The 16,914-nt window shown below is 43.6% G+C and overlaps 1 protein-coding gene across 2 annotated transcripts; it reads left to right on the top strand.

Moving 5' to 3' along the window:
- Positions 1-10,452: 10,452 nt before the first annotated feature.
- Positions 10,453-16,674, top strand: polr1c (RNA polymerase I and III subunit C). Of its 2 annotated transcripts, none has more exons than XM_076076849.1 (9): positions 10,453-10,545; positions 10,931-11,002; positions 11,210-11,317; positions 11,473-11,605; positions 12,327-12,458; positions 12,685-12,837; positions 14,273-14,422; positions 14,781-14,897; positions 15,827-16,674. In XM_076076849.1, the coding sequence occupies exons 1-9, from the start codon at positions 10,474-10,476 to the stop codon at positions 15,943-15,945; spliced, it is 1,056 nt and encodes a 351-aa protein (XP_075932964.1). In that variant the 5' UTR covers positions 10,453-10,473; the 3' UTR covers positions 15,946-16,674. The 2 variants fall into 2 exon arrangements, with proteins under 2 accessions (XP_075932964.1, XP_075932965.1); XM_076076850.1 differs by having other exon boundaries at positions 10,528-10,545; positions 11,191-11,317.
- The last annotated feature ends 240 nt before the right edge of the window (positions 16,675-16,914 follow it).

The raw sequence follows: 16,914 nt of genomic DNA, 5'->3' as shown, positions 1-16,914 counted from the left end.
TTTAAAAGTGCAAGGACAACAGGATTATTTGTGTTCTAAGTGTGAGACATCCACACTCACTTGTTTTATTTCTATTAAAGGTTTTCCATGGCAGATGCCAGGCGTCCTGTGTCAGAGCAGCTCCCACTAGGGGACGCTGCTTCCTTGGACTCTACCCTCTCTGATCAGTCGCTCTTTGACACCTCCAAGACACAGACAATAACACCCTCCAGACTGGCAGGAGGACCAGGTAACACCTCCCAGGAGGAACCAAAAAAGGCCGTCAGAGAGATCTGTAAAGAACATCCAGCTACTTCTACGACCAGAGAAACCAATTGCAGCAGTCTGAGGGTCAGCGGGGAGCCTGGCGACCAAGAACGAAACCAATCAGAATGCCTGGTGCCGTCCAGGGCTTCAAGCCACCTCCATGGTCTGGCTGAGACGCATACATCCACACATCACCACGAGTCCGTGAATGCAATCGATGACAACCCTTGGGCTGGTAAGACAGAGCAGAGCATGAAGCCGGCCTCCCTCCCTGTTCACAGGAGCCACTCAGACACTTTACCTCTGGTTCAACAGGGAGTGGCCCCCCGGGCTCCAGTCAGCGGGACTCGTGCACCTGCTTACTACGGTGGAGAAAAAAGTAGCCAACAGGCCCAGACTCACTCCATGTTAGCCTGCAAGCAGCCCATGCCGCTGCAGCAGTGCAGCATCATCACCACCGTTTGCAGAGGGGCCATCAGCGAAGAAGGTGATGCACAGCAGCCTCAGACCAGGTGTGTCTGTGTCTCGTCGCCCAAGGCAGAACCCAAAGTGCAGGGTGTTGGAGAAATGGGTCCTCTTCCCCCTAAATGTAACAAGACACTCTGCTATGGCTGTTACAACCATCATGTCAATTTTGAGGACACATTCGCTGCCTACTGTCACCCCCAGCCCATCCCAGCCCCCTCTCAGCTGCTGCACCGCCCGGCCGGCATAGAGCCAGACTGTGACATCCAGGATGCGGTGGCACCTCCTTCAGCGACGAACCACCTCACCCTACCTCGCCTCATCTCCTCTGTTAGTGAGACGGGCCTGGATGCCAAACACCTGCTGCGGTGCTGCAACCTCAACTGCTCTTGGATCAGCTTGCTGCCTCCTGGTGCTGGGCCACAGTCCCAAAAACACTTTGGTGGTGAAGAGTGCTGCATCAGTCCCGTTAGCCATTTCAGAACCATAACTCGGGAAGCGGGGACTATGACGGCCCACAAAGAGCTGAGGGATGTCGGGGTGCAGACAGGACATATTGTCACGCCCCATGTGTTCCCCCAGATCTGCCTGGCAGAGGAGAGCAGGACGTCCTGCAGCCAGACTCTCAAGAAGCCAGGCGGTGCTCCGAAGTCGCCAGTAAAGGAGGTGAAGTGGGATGCAGAAGGGATGACGTGGGAGGTGTACGGGGCCTCTGTGGACCCGGAGGAGCTGGGCGTGGCCATCCAGAAACACCTGGAGATGCAGATCAAGGAGACAGCGAGCCAGGCGGCCAAGCTGTTGCGTCAGGACACCAACGTCTCTCAGCAGGTCGGGAACGCCGGCTGTCAGAGAAAGAGGAGCAGGATGATGAGCTCCATCCGAACCCCCGCCTGCTGCACTCGCAGCACTACAACTGTAGACTAACGGGACATGGGTAAGGCTAGTCTCAGCCCATGGAAGATAGAATAATCTGCATACCAGAACCAATGGAAAAGCTTGTTATGAAATGACATTTAAAGATTTGTGGTTTGAAAAGAGCAAAAAGAAAAAGCGCTGAGAAGGAAGCAAATGATGAACTAACAGCGGCGTTATATTTCATCATTTGATGTCTAATGGTTCAACGTTTCAACTATTGGAATCATGATTCCTGCAGCTGTGCACTGCCAGTGTTTTCAGAGGGCAGCGCAACCAAACCCTCTTAATCCCTGCTTCTCCTCCTCCTCCCTCTCCCATCCCCACCACTTTGTGGGTTTGGTTTGCCTCCGCCTGGCTGACTGGGGCTCCACATGGTGTTTGGCCTCTTGAGTGACATGCGCTGACACATTGCAGGGGATGCTTTATCTAACATTCCAGTCTACGGCCTCTGAAACAGCCATAGAGTCCAATTCACCCCTTTCTTCACAAAGCATCACCACATGATACTAAAACATCAGCCTTCTATTGATACGATGCTGGAGAGTGGTGTTTTGTGACATGTTGTTTTTAAATGGCACACAGCAGTAACATGTCATAATCAGTAGTGGCTTATATATGCCTATGGTGAGTGCTCGAAAGGAGTCAGCTGAGGTGGTTCGGGCATCTAATTAGGATGCCTCCTGGACACCTCCCACTGGAGGTTTTCCAGGCACGTCCAACTGGGAAGAGACCCCGGGGAAGACCCAGAACACGTTGGAGAGATTACATCTCCCAGCTGGCCTGGGAACGCCTCGGGATCCCCCAGAATGAGCTGGAACATGTTGCCGGTGAGAGGGAGGTCTGGGTCAGCCTGCTTGGCCTGCTGCCACCGCGACCCGACCCCGGATAAGCGGAGGAAAATGGATGGATGGATGGAGTGCTACCTGAAGAACAGCAAAGCACTGGTCACTTCTCAATCCTGAGGCTGCTGTACTTTATGTATTCATGGCTCTGGCACCAGCTCATAATCTACAGCAGTCTTTCCCAAACACTGGGTCGGGACCCTCAGGTCGGTTGCAGGAGATTCTATTTGGGTCGTCAAATAAATGAACAGAATTTCATCCATAGTCTTTTATTTACACATTTCTATCTACAGTACACCTTTGAGTGTTTGTAGTATTCTGATAATTAGCCTACTTAAATAATATGAAAGGCTAGCATACGTTTTGTTTGTTTAATTGATGACAGGGGGAAAAGGGTCTGTTAACACAACCTAAATGCATATCGTTTAACTGATGAGAGGAAATGAAAAGAATGACATTGCGAGTTGTGATTTTTCAAACATATAACTTTTCTAAATATCTGCTTTACCTCTTCAAGATGATATATGGTGATGTGGAAATGGCAGTAAACATTATTAGGACTGTTCATTTATGCACAAATTTGCTTTTCTCACATTTGTTTGAGAAATGAGTCCCTAGAAAGCAGGTTTGGGAAGCACAGATCTACAATAACACATTAGTATTCATTGTGGGGTGAAATGAACACTGCAGCCTACTTTAATCATGTTTATATGATCCAGACAAGCCTCTCCACTTCCTTGTCACAACTGTGTAACTGATGTTAATGTAATACAGCAAAGCATCAGCAAAGCATCAGCTGATAAATTGCCCAGTCAAGTATCAGAAACACCGGTAATGGAAAATACATAATTTAGGTGGTATGAAATCAGTAAATCAAACTGTTTCACTTCATAGAGCAAAGACAATAGAGCTCCAGACCCGAGCCACGCAGTACACCACTGTGGGATTCATCAGTGTCATCTGTGAATGAAGCAGAGACTAAGAAGGAAACGTGACTGTGCATTAAGTGTCTAACACACTGTGAAACACAAGCATGTGCTGCAGTATTCCTCCTGCTGCTGAAGAATCCTGTTTTACAGACTTCTCCGTTCCTGATGCCATAACTTTTTTATTAGAAAGAAACCCTTGAATAATGAAACATGTGAAGGGTGAGGTTATCAGGTTTTATTTTGTGTAAAACGTAAAGATGTTTTAGTTTACTATATATATCATACTTCGGTATACTGTATCTTAATGATTTACAGATATATCGTCTTCATTTTTGTGAAACAGACATTGAATGTATTTCTGCTTTCTCCAGTGATCTTCAGCTCCATTATTCATATTTCCTTTCTGTTTGTTTCCACTTGTGTCTAGTTAAATCCATTGCCAGAGGTTATGTGACGTCATCAACTCTGTTGTGTCAGTTCAGTGTAAAGCTTTTGCAAACAGACTGGATTAAAGGCCCAAACACACCAAACCGACATCAGAGAACTAAGCGGCGACGAAGGGCGACTATTGTGTCCTTGTGAAAATATTTGTGTAATGGAATGATCAGATGACATGAAGATGAAAAATGAAAGATGAAAAGAGCCTTCTGTGTATGTCCTCTTACTCTGATTTGCTTCAGCTGAACAGCCAATCAGAGTCACTTCTCTCACCGACGGGCTCCGCCGCAGATTCAACCAGTTAAATCGGTGGAAAAGCTACTGACAAGGGCTGACTGGTGCCGACGGTGCTCTCCGACGGCCTGGTGTGTCAGGGCCTGAACTGACGAATAGTTTGCCTGAAGTTTTAATGGACAGCGTGACGTTCTGAGAAATCTGTGGACATTTTGGGAATTATTTTGCCATCTTCCCCGAGATGAGAAGATGAATATCAGTTTCATCTCTTTATGTCCAGTACAGAGATAGATAGGTCTAGGAAGTATTTAGCCTAGCTTAGCATAAAGACTGGAGGTAGACTACCAGCCTAGATCCATCAAAGGAGAAACAGTATGCCTGAATGAGGTTGAAGCTGTGACTGATGTTGTGCTCTCTACAAATCAGTTTACAGAGATGAAACTCATATCTGCTCATCTGACTGGCTGAAAAATATCTGACATATAATATGTTCTGTTATGTGTTGTGTTAAACGTTTTGTTATGTTACGTTATGAGGAACTACGCTCTCCACCGGTAGAGATGAAGAACGTCTTTGAAACTAAGGTAGCATTGAGCAAGACGGCCTCTTTGACTCACTACTTTCTTTCTCTGTTTTCTTGGTACTCTGCCTTACACATGATGGCTGCTTTTGAGAATCACTGCAGCATAACCTTTGTTTTGTTTGAGGCCCTCCTTAATCATATTTCAGGTTCCACACAGGAATTAACGCAGAATGTCGACTGACTGCTTATCAGTTGAAAGTCTTGTTGTCTAAATTAGTTGGAGCAATTTGAGTGTCCAAATCTTGATGCCAGCAATAAATGACTGAAACTCTGTGGTGCCTTTGTCTTGATGGATGAGTGCGAATGTCAAAGATTCTCAGACACAAATATTCCACGAGGTAATGTGAAGTGGCAACAACTTGTGAAATCTGATGGTTTAGTATATAGCTGAAGACATGTTGTTAAGATTTGCACAAAATCTCATAAATTAACTGACATGAACAGTAAAAGACCATTACGACTGCTGAGCCATTCATAATAAAGTCAGTGACACATTCTTACTCCCAGCTCGTCAAATGCCGCCGCTTTGTCACCGACCGTTTAGCAACTGTATTCGACGCACCAGGCTTTCAACGAACTCCAATGTAAACCCTCCTGCTGCATTAGTGGAAGGTTAAAGCATGTGACGTAGTATAAGGTGCCCGAGAGTCTGCTAGGCCGGGTGCAAGAGGCAGTGCACCAAGCGTCTGTATTTGACAAGTTATGAGTGAGAATGTGTTGCTTGAAAAGAGAATTCGGTATGAAGGATTCAAGGATCATTTATTGTCATTATGCAACACAGGGATGCACAACCAAATGCAGTTGTAGTCCATTTGTAACCCAACAAACACAAGACAAACAAAACACAAACAGTAGTGCATTCCTGTAGTGCATTTATTTTTATTTTCATCATCATCGATGTAGACTGCAGCAACAGAAACAATTCTCTGGTCAGATGACATGGCCGACATCTTCACATTAAGAACTCAACATGAAGAAAACATTGTTCATCAACTGTGACTGTGTTTGAGCACCAAGCATCAGGATGTAAACACAGAGTCCTCCTCTGGTCCACCAGAGTCCTGCTCTCTGTCCTCATGTCCAATCAAGTTCAGCTTGATCCTGGACCACCATGGATCCAGGTCTCTGTGAAGATGTGGACTCAGCAGCCAACGACCTCACGCTGCTTTCATCCTTCTTATTTTTCTTCAACCGGACATCAGACAGCCAGGAGTATGCTAACTACATGGACTGTAGTTAGCAACCGCTTTTTTAAGATGCGTAAAAGGTAATAAAACACAGTTAATACACTGTGATGATGCAGCATGAACATGAACAGCGCTTCCTGGTGTAAGAAGATGTGGTAAAGGAAGCTCCTGGCTTCCAGCTTCCTTCCTCTCACTGCCTCCATGGGTACATCCCAAGTCTCTTAATTGCATCCCCGTTTCCCTCACTTGGGTCCTTTCCTTGCGTCTTAGTCCCTCCCACCAGGGATGCATGGAGGAAACCATGCGAGGACAAAGGAACGAGGAAATATCTTTTAAGAGACATGAGACGTCCTTTCCTCAGTTGCGTCACGTGAAGCGACGTCTGTTTCTGATGACGGAGGCTGATGATCACAGCTGGATCAGCTGTCAGTCGGCTTTAACAGCTGGAGAGACTTTTGATAAGTTTGTGTCTGTTCACATGATCACTGTACTTAATAATAGTAACTAATAATACTAATAACTAATAAAGACACACAGTAATCACCACTGTAGAGGTGTTTCTCTCTGTAGTCTGTTAACAAACTGTGTTCTGTGTTCTGTTTATAAGCTCAGGATCCATTTCTACCGGTGGAATGCGATCGTCTTATTTATGACTTATTTGCGTCTGTACGTTTTGAAATTCAGATTGTGACGTCATTATTAAATAACCCAGAATATGATTATTGTTTCTCTTAAATGATAAAACTCATCAAACCCGACAATCAGGAATGAACAGCTGAATGAAATGATGATAAATGATGTAAAAAGTGTTTGGTCTCTCAGCTCCCTCTGACTTTAATTGTATTCATAATAAAGTTATTGAGGGAAACATCAGATCATGAAAACACAAATCTTTCTAATAAATGTAGAAAGTTGTTTGTGGTCCTTTTGTTGTTCAGACTACAATGAACATTTATTTAAACCAGATGTTGAATCAGAAAACGAATCAAATATAAAGCTTGAGTTTAATCTGTGATCCGTTTTCACTGTTTACATGTTGAAAAAAATCTCATGAACAATGAGGGGGCGTGTCGGCCGTTAAAAGACTTCCTGGAAGTCTGTTCTCATGGCTCCTCAGAGATCCCTCCTCCATCCTCAGAGCTAAATAAGAGCTTTGGGACGGCCGTCAATATGGCGGCGCAGAACAACTTCCGGTTCAAGCGAGGATCGAGGAGCGAGGAAATGAGAATTAAGAGACTTAGGATGTACCCCATGTCTCTCAACATGCCGTTCTGCCCCACTTCCTACGTCCTGGTCCACACTTGACAACAACAGCCATTCTGATTGGGCTGGGAAGCCTCTACAGCCAGTCTCCACAGGAAAAAACATTGCCTGCCTTGTCCTTACACTCAAACTAAGGACTGGTACTTCAATGGGCCTCTTCACAACCCTCCTCAGGGTATTGTCAGCTCAACCAGAATAAATTTCCGGTCCTTAGTTGACCACAATACAATGTCCGGACGGAAGGTTGTGTGGCAGCCTGCTTCCCTCTTGGACTGTCACCTTCCAGGACATGGCAGTTTGCTGCAGGCGACTGTACCGCCCTTAAAGTTCTGTTTTGCACTCCGGACTGTTTGTGTACCAGTGTCCCTTTCTGACTATAGAGCTTGCAGTAAGGGTCCTCTCTCAGCCCCCACGTGTGCAGATGTGATGGCGAAGGAAGGGTATCGTACACGGATCCGAAGAGGAAGGAAATACGGAAGGGCTTCAGTCTCCACAGCTCTGACCATGTGATCTTGTGCTTGTGCAGATCCCATTTCAACCAGGCGCCTTGGGACTGAGAGTAGGAGTCCGATAGCGTTGACTAGGGGTACATCCCAAGTCTCTTAATTCTCATTTCCTCGCTCCTCGATCCTCGCTTGAACCGGAAGTTGTTCTGCGCCGCCATATTGACGGCCGTCCCAAAGCTCTTATTTAGCTCTGAGGAGAGAGGATCGAGGAGAGAGGAGGGATCTCCGAGGAGCCATGAGCGAGGACCCACGAGAACAGACTTCCAGGAAGTCTTTTAACGGCCGACACGCCCCCTCACTGTTCATCTGTTATGTGATTAGACTCTGCAGCCGATCGGACTGATGAGATTTTTTTCAACATGTAAACAGTGAAGACGGATCACAGAATAAACTCAAGCTTTATATTTGATTCGTTTTCTGATTCAACATCTGGTTTAAATAAATGTTCATTGTAGACTGAACAACAAAAGGACCACAAACAACTTTCTTCATTTATTAGAAAGATTTGTGTTTTCATGATCTGAACTTTTATTATGGAAACAATTAAAGTCAGAGGGAACTGGAGAGACGAAACACTTATTTATATATACAGTTGTGTGAAAAAGTGGTTGCCCCCTTCCTGATTTCTTATTTTTTTGCATGTTTGTCACACTTAAATGTTTCAGATCATCAAACAAATTTAAATATTAGACAAAGATAACACAAGTAAACACAAAATGCAGTTTTTAAATGAAGGTTTTTATTATTAAGGGGGAAAAAAAATCCAAACCTACATGGCCCTGTGTGAAAAAGTGATTGCCCCCCCCTGTTAAAACATAAATTAACTGTGGTTTATCACATCTTTGGAAAGCTGAGTTCAATTTCTCTAGCCACACCCAGGCCTGATTACTGCTACACCTGTTCTCAATCAAGAAATCACTTAAATAGGACCTGCCTGACAAAGTGAGGTAGACCAAAAGATCCTCAAAAGCTAGACATCATGCTGCAATCCAAAGAAATTCAGGAACAAATGAGAAACAAAGTAATTGAGATCTATCAGTCTGGAAAAGGTTACAAAGCCATTTCTAAAGCTTTGGGACTCCAGCGAACCACAGTGAGATTTTCATTTTGTTTTTCTTAAGCCATTCAGAGGTGGACTTGCTGGTGTGTTTTGGATCATTGTCCTGCTGCAGAACCCAAGTGCGCTTCAGCTTGAGGTCACGAACAGATGGCCGGACATTCTCCTTCAGGATTTTTTGGTAGACAGCAGAATTCATGGTTCCATTTACCACAGCAAGTCTTCCAGGTCCTGAAGCAGCAAAACAGCCCCAGACCATCACACTACCACCACCATATTTTACTGTTGGTATGATGTTCCTGTTCTGAAATGCCGTGTTACTTTTACGCCAGATGTAATGGGACATACACCTTCCAAAAAGTTCAACTTTTGTCTCGTCTGTATATATATATATATATATATATAGAGAGAGAGAGAGAGAGAGAGAGAGAGAGAGAGAGAGAGAGAGCTGGAGAGAGAGAGAGAGAGAGAGAGAGCTGGAGAGACGAAACACGAAACACTTTTTACATCATTTATCATCATTTCATTCAGTCACGTGAGGCTGTTCATTCCTGATTGTCGGGTTTGATGAGTTTTATCATTTAAGAGAAACAATAATCATATTCTGGGTTATTTAATAATGACGCCATAATCTTAATTTCAAAACGTACAGACGCAAATAATTCATAAATAAGACGATCGCATTCCACCGGTAGAAATGGATCCTGAGCTTATAAACAGAACACAGAACACAGTTTGTTAACAGACTACAGAGAGAAACACCTCTACAGTGGTGATTACTGTGTGTCTTTATTAGTTATTAGTATTATTAGTTACTATTATTAAGTACAGTGATCATGTGAACAGACACAAACTTATCAAAAGTCTCTCCAGCTGTTAAAGCCGACTGACAGCTGATCCAGCTGTGATCATCTGATCCGTCATCAGAAACAGACGTCGCTTCACGTGACGCAACTGAGGAAAGGACGTCTCATGTCTCTTAAAAGATATCTCCTCGTTCCTCTCTCCTTGCATGGTTTCCTCCATGCATCCCTGGTGGGAGGGACTAAGACGCAAGGAAAGGACCCAAGTGAGGGAAACGGGGATGCAATTAAGAGACTTGGGATGTACCCTAGCGTGTTGAAGAATAAGAGAGGACATGTGGAACCGGCCAAAGTGCTTTATATAATTATATTAAAATTAAACAGATTTTAACATGGTGTTTGGATCTACAGCAAATAGCCTATGCATCTCTGAAAAAGTTGCAGAGTTTGAGAAAACAATTGATGAATTTGGAAAAGGAGCCAAGAACAAGAACCACAATAATATAACTTAAAAACAGAAATGAAGAGTTCAGGCTAGTTAAGCACAGATTAACAGAAAGGTAGCAGAAGCAGTGAGAAGAGAGAGAAGAGAGATGTTTTATAGAAGTCTCTACTGACTCAGAAGCTGCAACCTTCGGTCATGCAGATAAATTATAGACGTCATTCCTCGAACCAACACTGTTTTTGGTGAAAGTTTTTGGACCATCATACTGTTGTGAGCTATAGAGACATTTAAACAAGACTTTTTTACAATAATACAATAATATCCAGATTAAGATTACAGAACTAAAGAGCACATTATTTAAAATAGGAAAACATTACAATTAACATGTGCCTTTTGTGGAGGAGAAGAAACATCAGATCATATATATTTCACAGAGATCAGAGTTTTATGGATTATCTCACTCCATACCGGTTGGTGGCAGTAATGCACCATGTGACCACTTGTGAAGCATTCAAAGCTGGAGCGGAAATGTGGGCGGAGCTAAGCAGAGTATTGGGAAAATGGCGGCGACCATGAGCAACGTGGAAGAAATTCGGAGTCGAGTAATACTGGGGGAATATAATATAACGAATGTAAGTCCGTTTTTATTAATGGTTTTATGACAACATTATCTGCTAGTTGTGGCGTCCAGGTTCCTCTGAGCTGCTGCACGGACCCGCTCAGTCACCTCACGAGAGCGGAACACGTAACGTTACTGCCGCGCGCTCTAACGTGTTCCATAGGCAGACGTCAGGTTTATGTCGCTTAACGTCTCTATTTCACCAGTAAATACTCCTTTACATAAACATAGACATTTCCAACATACAATTTGTACAAAAGAAAATCCCCCCCCCACCCCTCCTTCCCCCAAAAAACCCTAGCAGAGCCTGGGTGTGACGTTTATGAGACCAGTGCATAAATATAATGAATAGTTAACTTCTTCTGCTTATTGATTGGATGATTATTTGTTGCTTTTAGGTTCATACATCAGATTACCCTGGCAACTACCCTGGCTATGATGACGCCTGGGATATGCAGAAATTTCAAAAGGTACATTTGAGTTATTTTGGACCTGAGGGTGGCTGCTGGTGATTGGTGAAGTGTGGTCAAACTGAAACATCATTTCATGCTTTATGTCCAGAAAGAACTAATGAAGTTACTACTGTCAGTGTATTTTCAGTCAGACGTGGACTGCTTTGATCCAATGAGCACTCCAACCGGTGTGTGATTAAATGCAGATGTCCTCTCCATTTGCAGAACTTCAGAATTGATGTTGTGCATCTGGATGAGAGCAGTATGGAGTTTGACATGGTGGGGATAGATGCAGCCATCGCCAACGCCTTCAGAAGGATCTTACTAGCAGAGGTAGGACAAGTCTTTCTAGGTCTACATAGGACTTTTTCTAGTGACTTGTGTTTCAGTCCTGATGTGAAGAAATTGTACATTTTGTCGCAGTTTCTTTAGAGAAAGGAGTCTTGGAAATTTTCATTTCATGCAAGTTGCATTATTGTTGGTTGTAGGTGCCGACCATGGCTATAGAGAAGGTATTCATCTACAACAACACGTCCATCGTTCAGGATGAAGTCCTGGCCCACAGATTGGGCCTGGTCCCCATCAAAGCCGACCCTCGTCTGTTTGAGTACAGGAGTGCTGGTAAAGCTTCACCCACACATGTAACAGGAGAGCCCAGGGCTCCCTTCTACTCTGCTGCAGTGGTTCACCTTCAAGCCATTTGAGGAGGTTTGGGGTTCTGTTCCCCTGTCCTGTTCTGAATCGATTTGTTTTTTAAAAGAAAATCATTTAGTCCTGAAGAAGTAGAGTATTGATAAAAGTAGCTCCTTGTAGTAATACAATCCTAAAGATACTCTCTACCTGAAGGCCAGCGTAGTTCTCTACATGCTTGGAAAGGGAGGGGTTTGTTGTTGGTTGCAATCTGCAACTCGCCACTAGATGTCACTAAATCTCACACACTGTTCCTTTAAGAGTAACCAATACGGCTACATCAATACAAAAATCTGAATCTGACTCCAAATTTGAGGGGAATTGTTTCACTATGTGGGACACAGCGTTACTGATTCATAGTATTCCATTACATCATCATTACAGATATTAAGCAACCAGTTAAAATTCAAAGCTATTATCATTAAATAACAACCATGATCAATGAAAAAGGAAATATATGATGCGTCAAGACAACACTATGAAATCACTTCAACAGAATGGTATCAAATTGCAGTTGAATCAGATTGTATCAAAAGTATAAATCAAACTTTATCAAATGGTTCCATCGGTGCATCGACCACATGTCGAGATCCGTACTGAATGGTCTTGAGAGGGAAGGTAACACCCCCCGGTTATGCTTTGTTTATTACAGGTGAAGAGTCTGCCGAGGAGGAAGGTTCAGAAATAGACACAATTCAGCTGCAGCTGAAGATTAAATGCAGCAGGAACCCCAGAGCCAGCAAAGACTCCGCTGACCCCCGAGAGCTGTATCTGAACCACATGGGTAGGTTTCCGGTGACACCAAATGAATGAGCAATTGCTGGTGATGTTTGCAGATACAGACTCACAACCAGTAGCTGACACCAGACCATACACACAAATGAGTGATTGTTGAAAATGTTCAGTTGAGGGAAGGACATTTTCCAAGGCACTGATGACTAAGTAAGAAAGAGCATCCAACACTAATGGGATTATCTTATCCTCCCCTGTCCCGTGCTGTCTCGTCTCAGTTTATTCCAAGGACATCACGTGGGTCCCGATTGGGAACCAGGCAGACGTCTTTGCAGACGCCGTCATCGGACCGGTGCATGACGACATCCTGATAGCTCAGCTACGACCGGGACAGGAGCTGGACGTCATCATGCACTGTGTCAAAGGAATTGGTAAGAGCTTCTGAGTGAGCTCAGTGTACACAATACAGACCTGGGAAAGGAACACAGGCATTTCTGTTTATACTTTTATTAAGTAAGTTTATTTTTCTGACCTATATGCGTTTCCAGATCTAAAAAGTACTTGAGTATGAGGATTCATTCTTGACCTGAGATCTCAGTGTTGGGCCCGATGAAATCCTCCTTTTTTTCTGAATTCTGAATGTTTTACGATTGAAGCACATTTTGCCATCAGAAAGTGTCAAATCATGTGGTGGATGAATAAAAGCAATTTATCATAAAATATTCAAAATATAATGAATATCAATTCATTTGGTGCAACACAACATTGCACTATTTTTTAAATCAAAGAAAGTGATTTAATACAGTTGCATTCAATTCTTTGTAGCGTCTTCCTCTGGATGACTAACAGGCGACCCCTCCCCCAAGGTTCTCCTCAACACGTGTCTTGCGCTCTCATTGGCTGTAGCTCCCTGACAGGTCAAATGTTTAGCTTGCTAGGTGATGCATGGGTGAGCCTCTCTGCTCTGGTCTTTCAACTGCGGTCTCCGAGCCAACAGCGGTTTGCATCTGATGTGGGACGGGGCTCTGCAAGTGATCCGTGTGTGCATGAGTGTGACACCAAAGTATAGCAGCATTCTTTTTTTTTTGCCTTCGGTGCTCTGAAAAACCACGTATGTGTTATAATGTAAAGAACCTGATTTCCTAAATTGCATCCACATTTTGACAAATTCCCCAACATTGCACTGTGAGAGCTAAATTAAGAGGCTAGGTCGTTTACGAACATTGTGCTCTTGTTCTAGCAGTGGTGTAATGTAACTAGTACATTTCCATGTACCCATTGGTTTGGGGACTGACGTTTTAAAGGCTGGAGTTTGGCATTTTGGCCGCCACCATCTTGGTTTTCAGAACCAACCGAATCCTGAGTGAGATATTTTTAGACAACTAAAATGTTACAATGAACTTTTCATGAAGTGAAAATACACTGTGAAACGGTTAAAGTTGTAAGACGAAAACAAGGACAACTCCCAGACCGGACAACGCTCTGGTAGAGACCTGTCAATCACAGTAGCCCCGCCCTAAAGCATCCCCTGCTTTATGGTCTGTTTGACTCTAAATGGACCATAATGTACTAAATGAACATCATGCTGTATTGAAGAAGACTTGAAACTAGAGATTGAGACCATAAACTCATGTTTACAATGTTTACTGAGGTAATAAATCAAGAGAGAAGTAGAGTCATTTTCGCATAGACTTCTATACAACCAGAGGAGTCGCCCCCTGATGGACACTAGAGAGAATGCAGCTTTAACACATGAAGCTTTGGCTTCACTTTTCAGAACCAGAGGTTGCCGCCTGATCCAGAAACCCTAACATTTTCTAGTCCGTATTTCCTGCTGTCTGATACTGAAGTGTGTTTTCTGTTCAGGTAAGGACCATGCTAAGTTCTCTCCAGTGGCCACAGCCAGTTACCGCCTCCTCCCGGACATAACCCTGCTGGAGCCGGTGGAGGGAGAGAAGGCAGAACGCTTAAAACGCTGCTTCTCACGAGGAGTTATAGACATACAAGATGTTGATGGTAAGAGAGAACTAACCTCACAAATCTGAGGGCATGATGACACAACTTAGTCTCAGGACAGAACTCTGCAAGCATGCAGCACATTTCCACATGTTGTCCTTCATCTAGGGTGAGGCTTTTTAACAGATATAGGTATACACTACGTTAAGGAAGGGCGCAGTGAAATGTAGAAAGAAATCGGATAAGCTTCCAGAATAATGCATTTCATCATTTTTATGACATAGGTTTCCACTGTATGTGCCCAAGCAAGAATGGAAAGATGTTAGGATGGCAGAGGACTTCAATTCTTGTTCAGTCTGTTGTGAGTCCCTGAAGTCTTTAAATGCAGCCATCTGACTTCTTGCGTTCCCCTTCTCAGGGAAAAAGGTTGCCAAAGTAGTGAACAGTCGCTTGGATACATGCAGCAGGGAGTTCCTCCGACATGACGACCTGAAGAATGTTGTGAAGCTTGGAAGACTTCGAGACCATTTCATCTGTAAGTTCATAGACCTTGTTCATGCGTTCAGACTCTGCAGCACCAAACAAATCCAAGTGAATGAGAACAACTCAACAAGTCAGAGGTCACCTTAACATCCTACCAACATGAGGAACTCACAAGGTCTACCCACTAAAGAAGAAACTAGTGTAAGAGTCAACTATCATAGCAACATGTCCTCAAAACATTATTAGTTGTGTATGTAATGTCATCTGAAGAAAAAGAAGCGGGTCATTCTTATTTCAGGAAAGTTACAACCAATTTGCATATTGTGTAAAACAAAAACAGACGGAGCACATGAGCTAATCTGTGACGGAGTGCTCCTCCCCTGATGGTGTGTGATACTGTCAGTCAGGACCCATGGCAAACATGAACTCAGTAAATAGTTCCATCTGATAAAACTGCGCTGCTCTGGGCTCTTGTAAAACACTTTTTTTCTAAAGTGAAATGAGATCTAGGGTGAATATGAAGCTACCACCAGGAGACAGCTTAGCATAGAGACTGGAGCTCTGACTGAAGATAATCAACATGTTCTATTTGTTCAATCCGTAAAAAGACCAAAGTGTAGAGATGTTGAGGTTTGACATGGGGGTTATGTGCTTTCTTGGCCGGTGCAATGACATGCTGGAGTTTCTTTAGCCATGTTTCCACAAATCAGTCCAGTCCGTTCCACATTAGAACGGTTATTATCACGTTTCCATTGCCAGGAGCTGTGGATAGTACCTGGGACTTTTTAGTAGCTTACTGATTGGTCAGAGAACCGTCACTTGCTCGACACAGAACATTCTGCACAAACCTGCCGTTTCTAAATAACCATCAATGTACACATCGCAATTGTTCTTTTAAAACATATCTGTTGTGATGGAATAGCAGTTTGCATTACTGTAGTTCTACTGTATATCGGTTGATGGAGCTCTTCTCTCATACAGTTACCGTGGAGTCCACTGGCATCCTGCCTCCAGATGTCCTGGTCACAGAGGCCATCAAAGTCCTCATGGTCAAGTGCCAGAGGTTTCTCAATGAACTGGACTCTACTGACCTGGAGTGAAGTGATGACTGAGCATGCTCAGAACCACCACAGAGGATATGACGTTGAAACATGCCATCCACGTGTCTATGAGGGCTTGTGTGGTTGATTATGTGCTCTCAGTGGCTCTGTTGAAACGTGGCTGTAGTGATAAAACCCATTCTGAATGTTCAAAAAGCAGAACTTGCCATGGTGGTTTGACTTTCTTGTAAGTATGTATATACGGCTGTCTCCAGCATTTTGTAAAGCGCTCTTGGTTCTCAAATAAACATGCTGAATCAAACAAACATCACCAGTAATATCTACACGCCCAGATATGCACTTGAGCTTTCTGTATGGATTTCGACCCTTGAAAACGTATTATTAGATATTAGGGGTGATTGTGGCTCAGCGATAGACCGGGTCGTCCTTCAATTAGAGTATCGGCGGTTCGATCCCCGTCTCCGCTAGTTCATGTTGACGTTTCCTTGGGCAAGACACTTAACCCCAAATTGGTCCTGCAGGCTGTTCCTGTTTATGGGTATGAATGTTGGTCCTGATGGGCAGGGGGCACCTGTCATCAGTGTATGAATGCGTGTGAATGGTGACATGTAGTGTTAAAGCACTTTGAGTGGTCGGAAGACTAGAAAATAACTATACAAGTGCAGTCCATTTACCATTATTATTAACGTACTAGTGGACCAACAGTATATATAGTTTTAATATAAAATCAATAAAGACGACTTTATTATGATAAATTCATAGATGTGATATTCTATGTCAGTGTGATCTCTGGTTGCCTTTTTGTTTGCTGCCAACATAACTTCAAACAGCAATGTCCTCCATCCTGTTCCATAGAATGTATTTCTATTATTTCATATCTTATTTACAGCAGCACATGTATATGAACACGCTATGTATGCACAGTATAAAATGGGCTGCTTGATTTATTGTGTTAAGGCCCATTCGGTGTATGAGCTGAGCCAACACTATATTATCAGATATACCGTG

Source organism: Anarhichas minor, unplaced genomic scaffold, assembly GCF_050575085.1.
Source record: "Anarhichas minor isolate MPS153535 unplaced genomic scaffold, ASM5057508v1 ptg000058l, whole genome shotgun sequence".
Taxonomy (NCBI): Eukaryota; Metazoa; Chordata; class Actinopteri; order Perciformes; family Anarhichadidae; genus Anarhichas; species Anarhichas minor.
This window is presented reverse-complemented; position numbering and strand designations above follow the sequence as displayed.

What these genes read in the sequence shown, in the direction of transcription:
- polr1c (XM_076076849.1), top strand. Translation starts at nt 10,474, where the DNA reads ATGGCGGCGACCATGAGCAACGTGGAAGAAATTCGGAGTCGAGTAATA. An exon ending in GAAGGATCTTACTAGCAGAG is followed by an intron (nt 11,318 to 11,472) that starts GTAGGACAAGTC and finishes TGTTGGTTGTAG; the next exon opens with GTGCCGACCATGGCTATAGA. An exon ending in GCTGTATCTGAACCACATGG is followed by an intron (nt 12,459 to 12,684) that starts GTAGGTTTCCGG and finishes GTCTCGTCTCAG; the next exon opens with TTTATTCCAAGGACATCACG.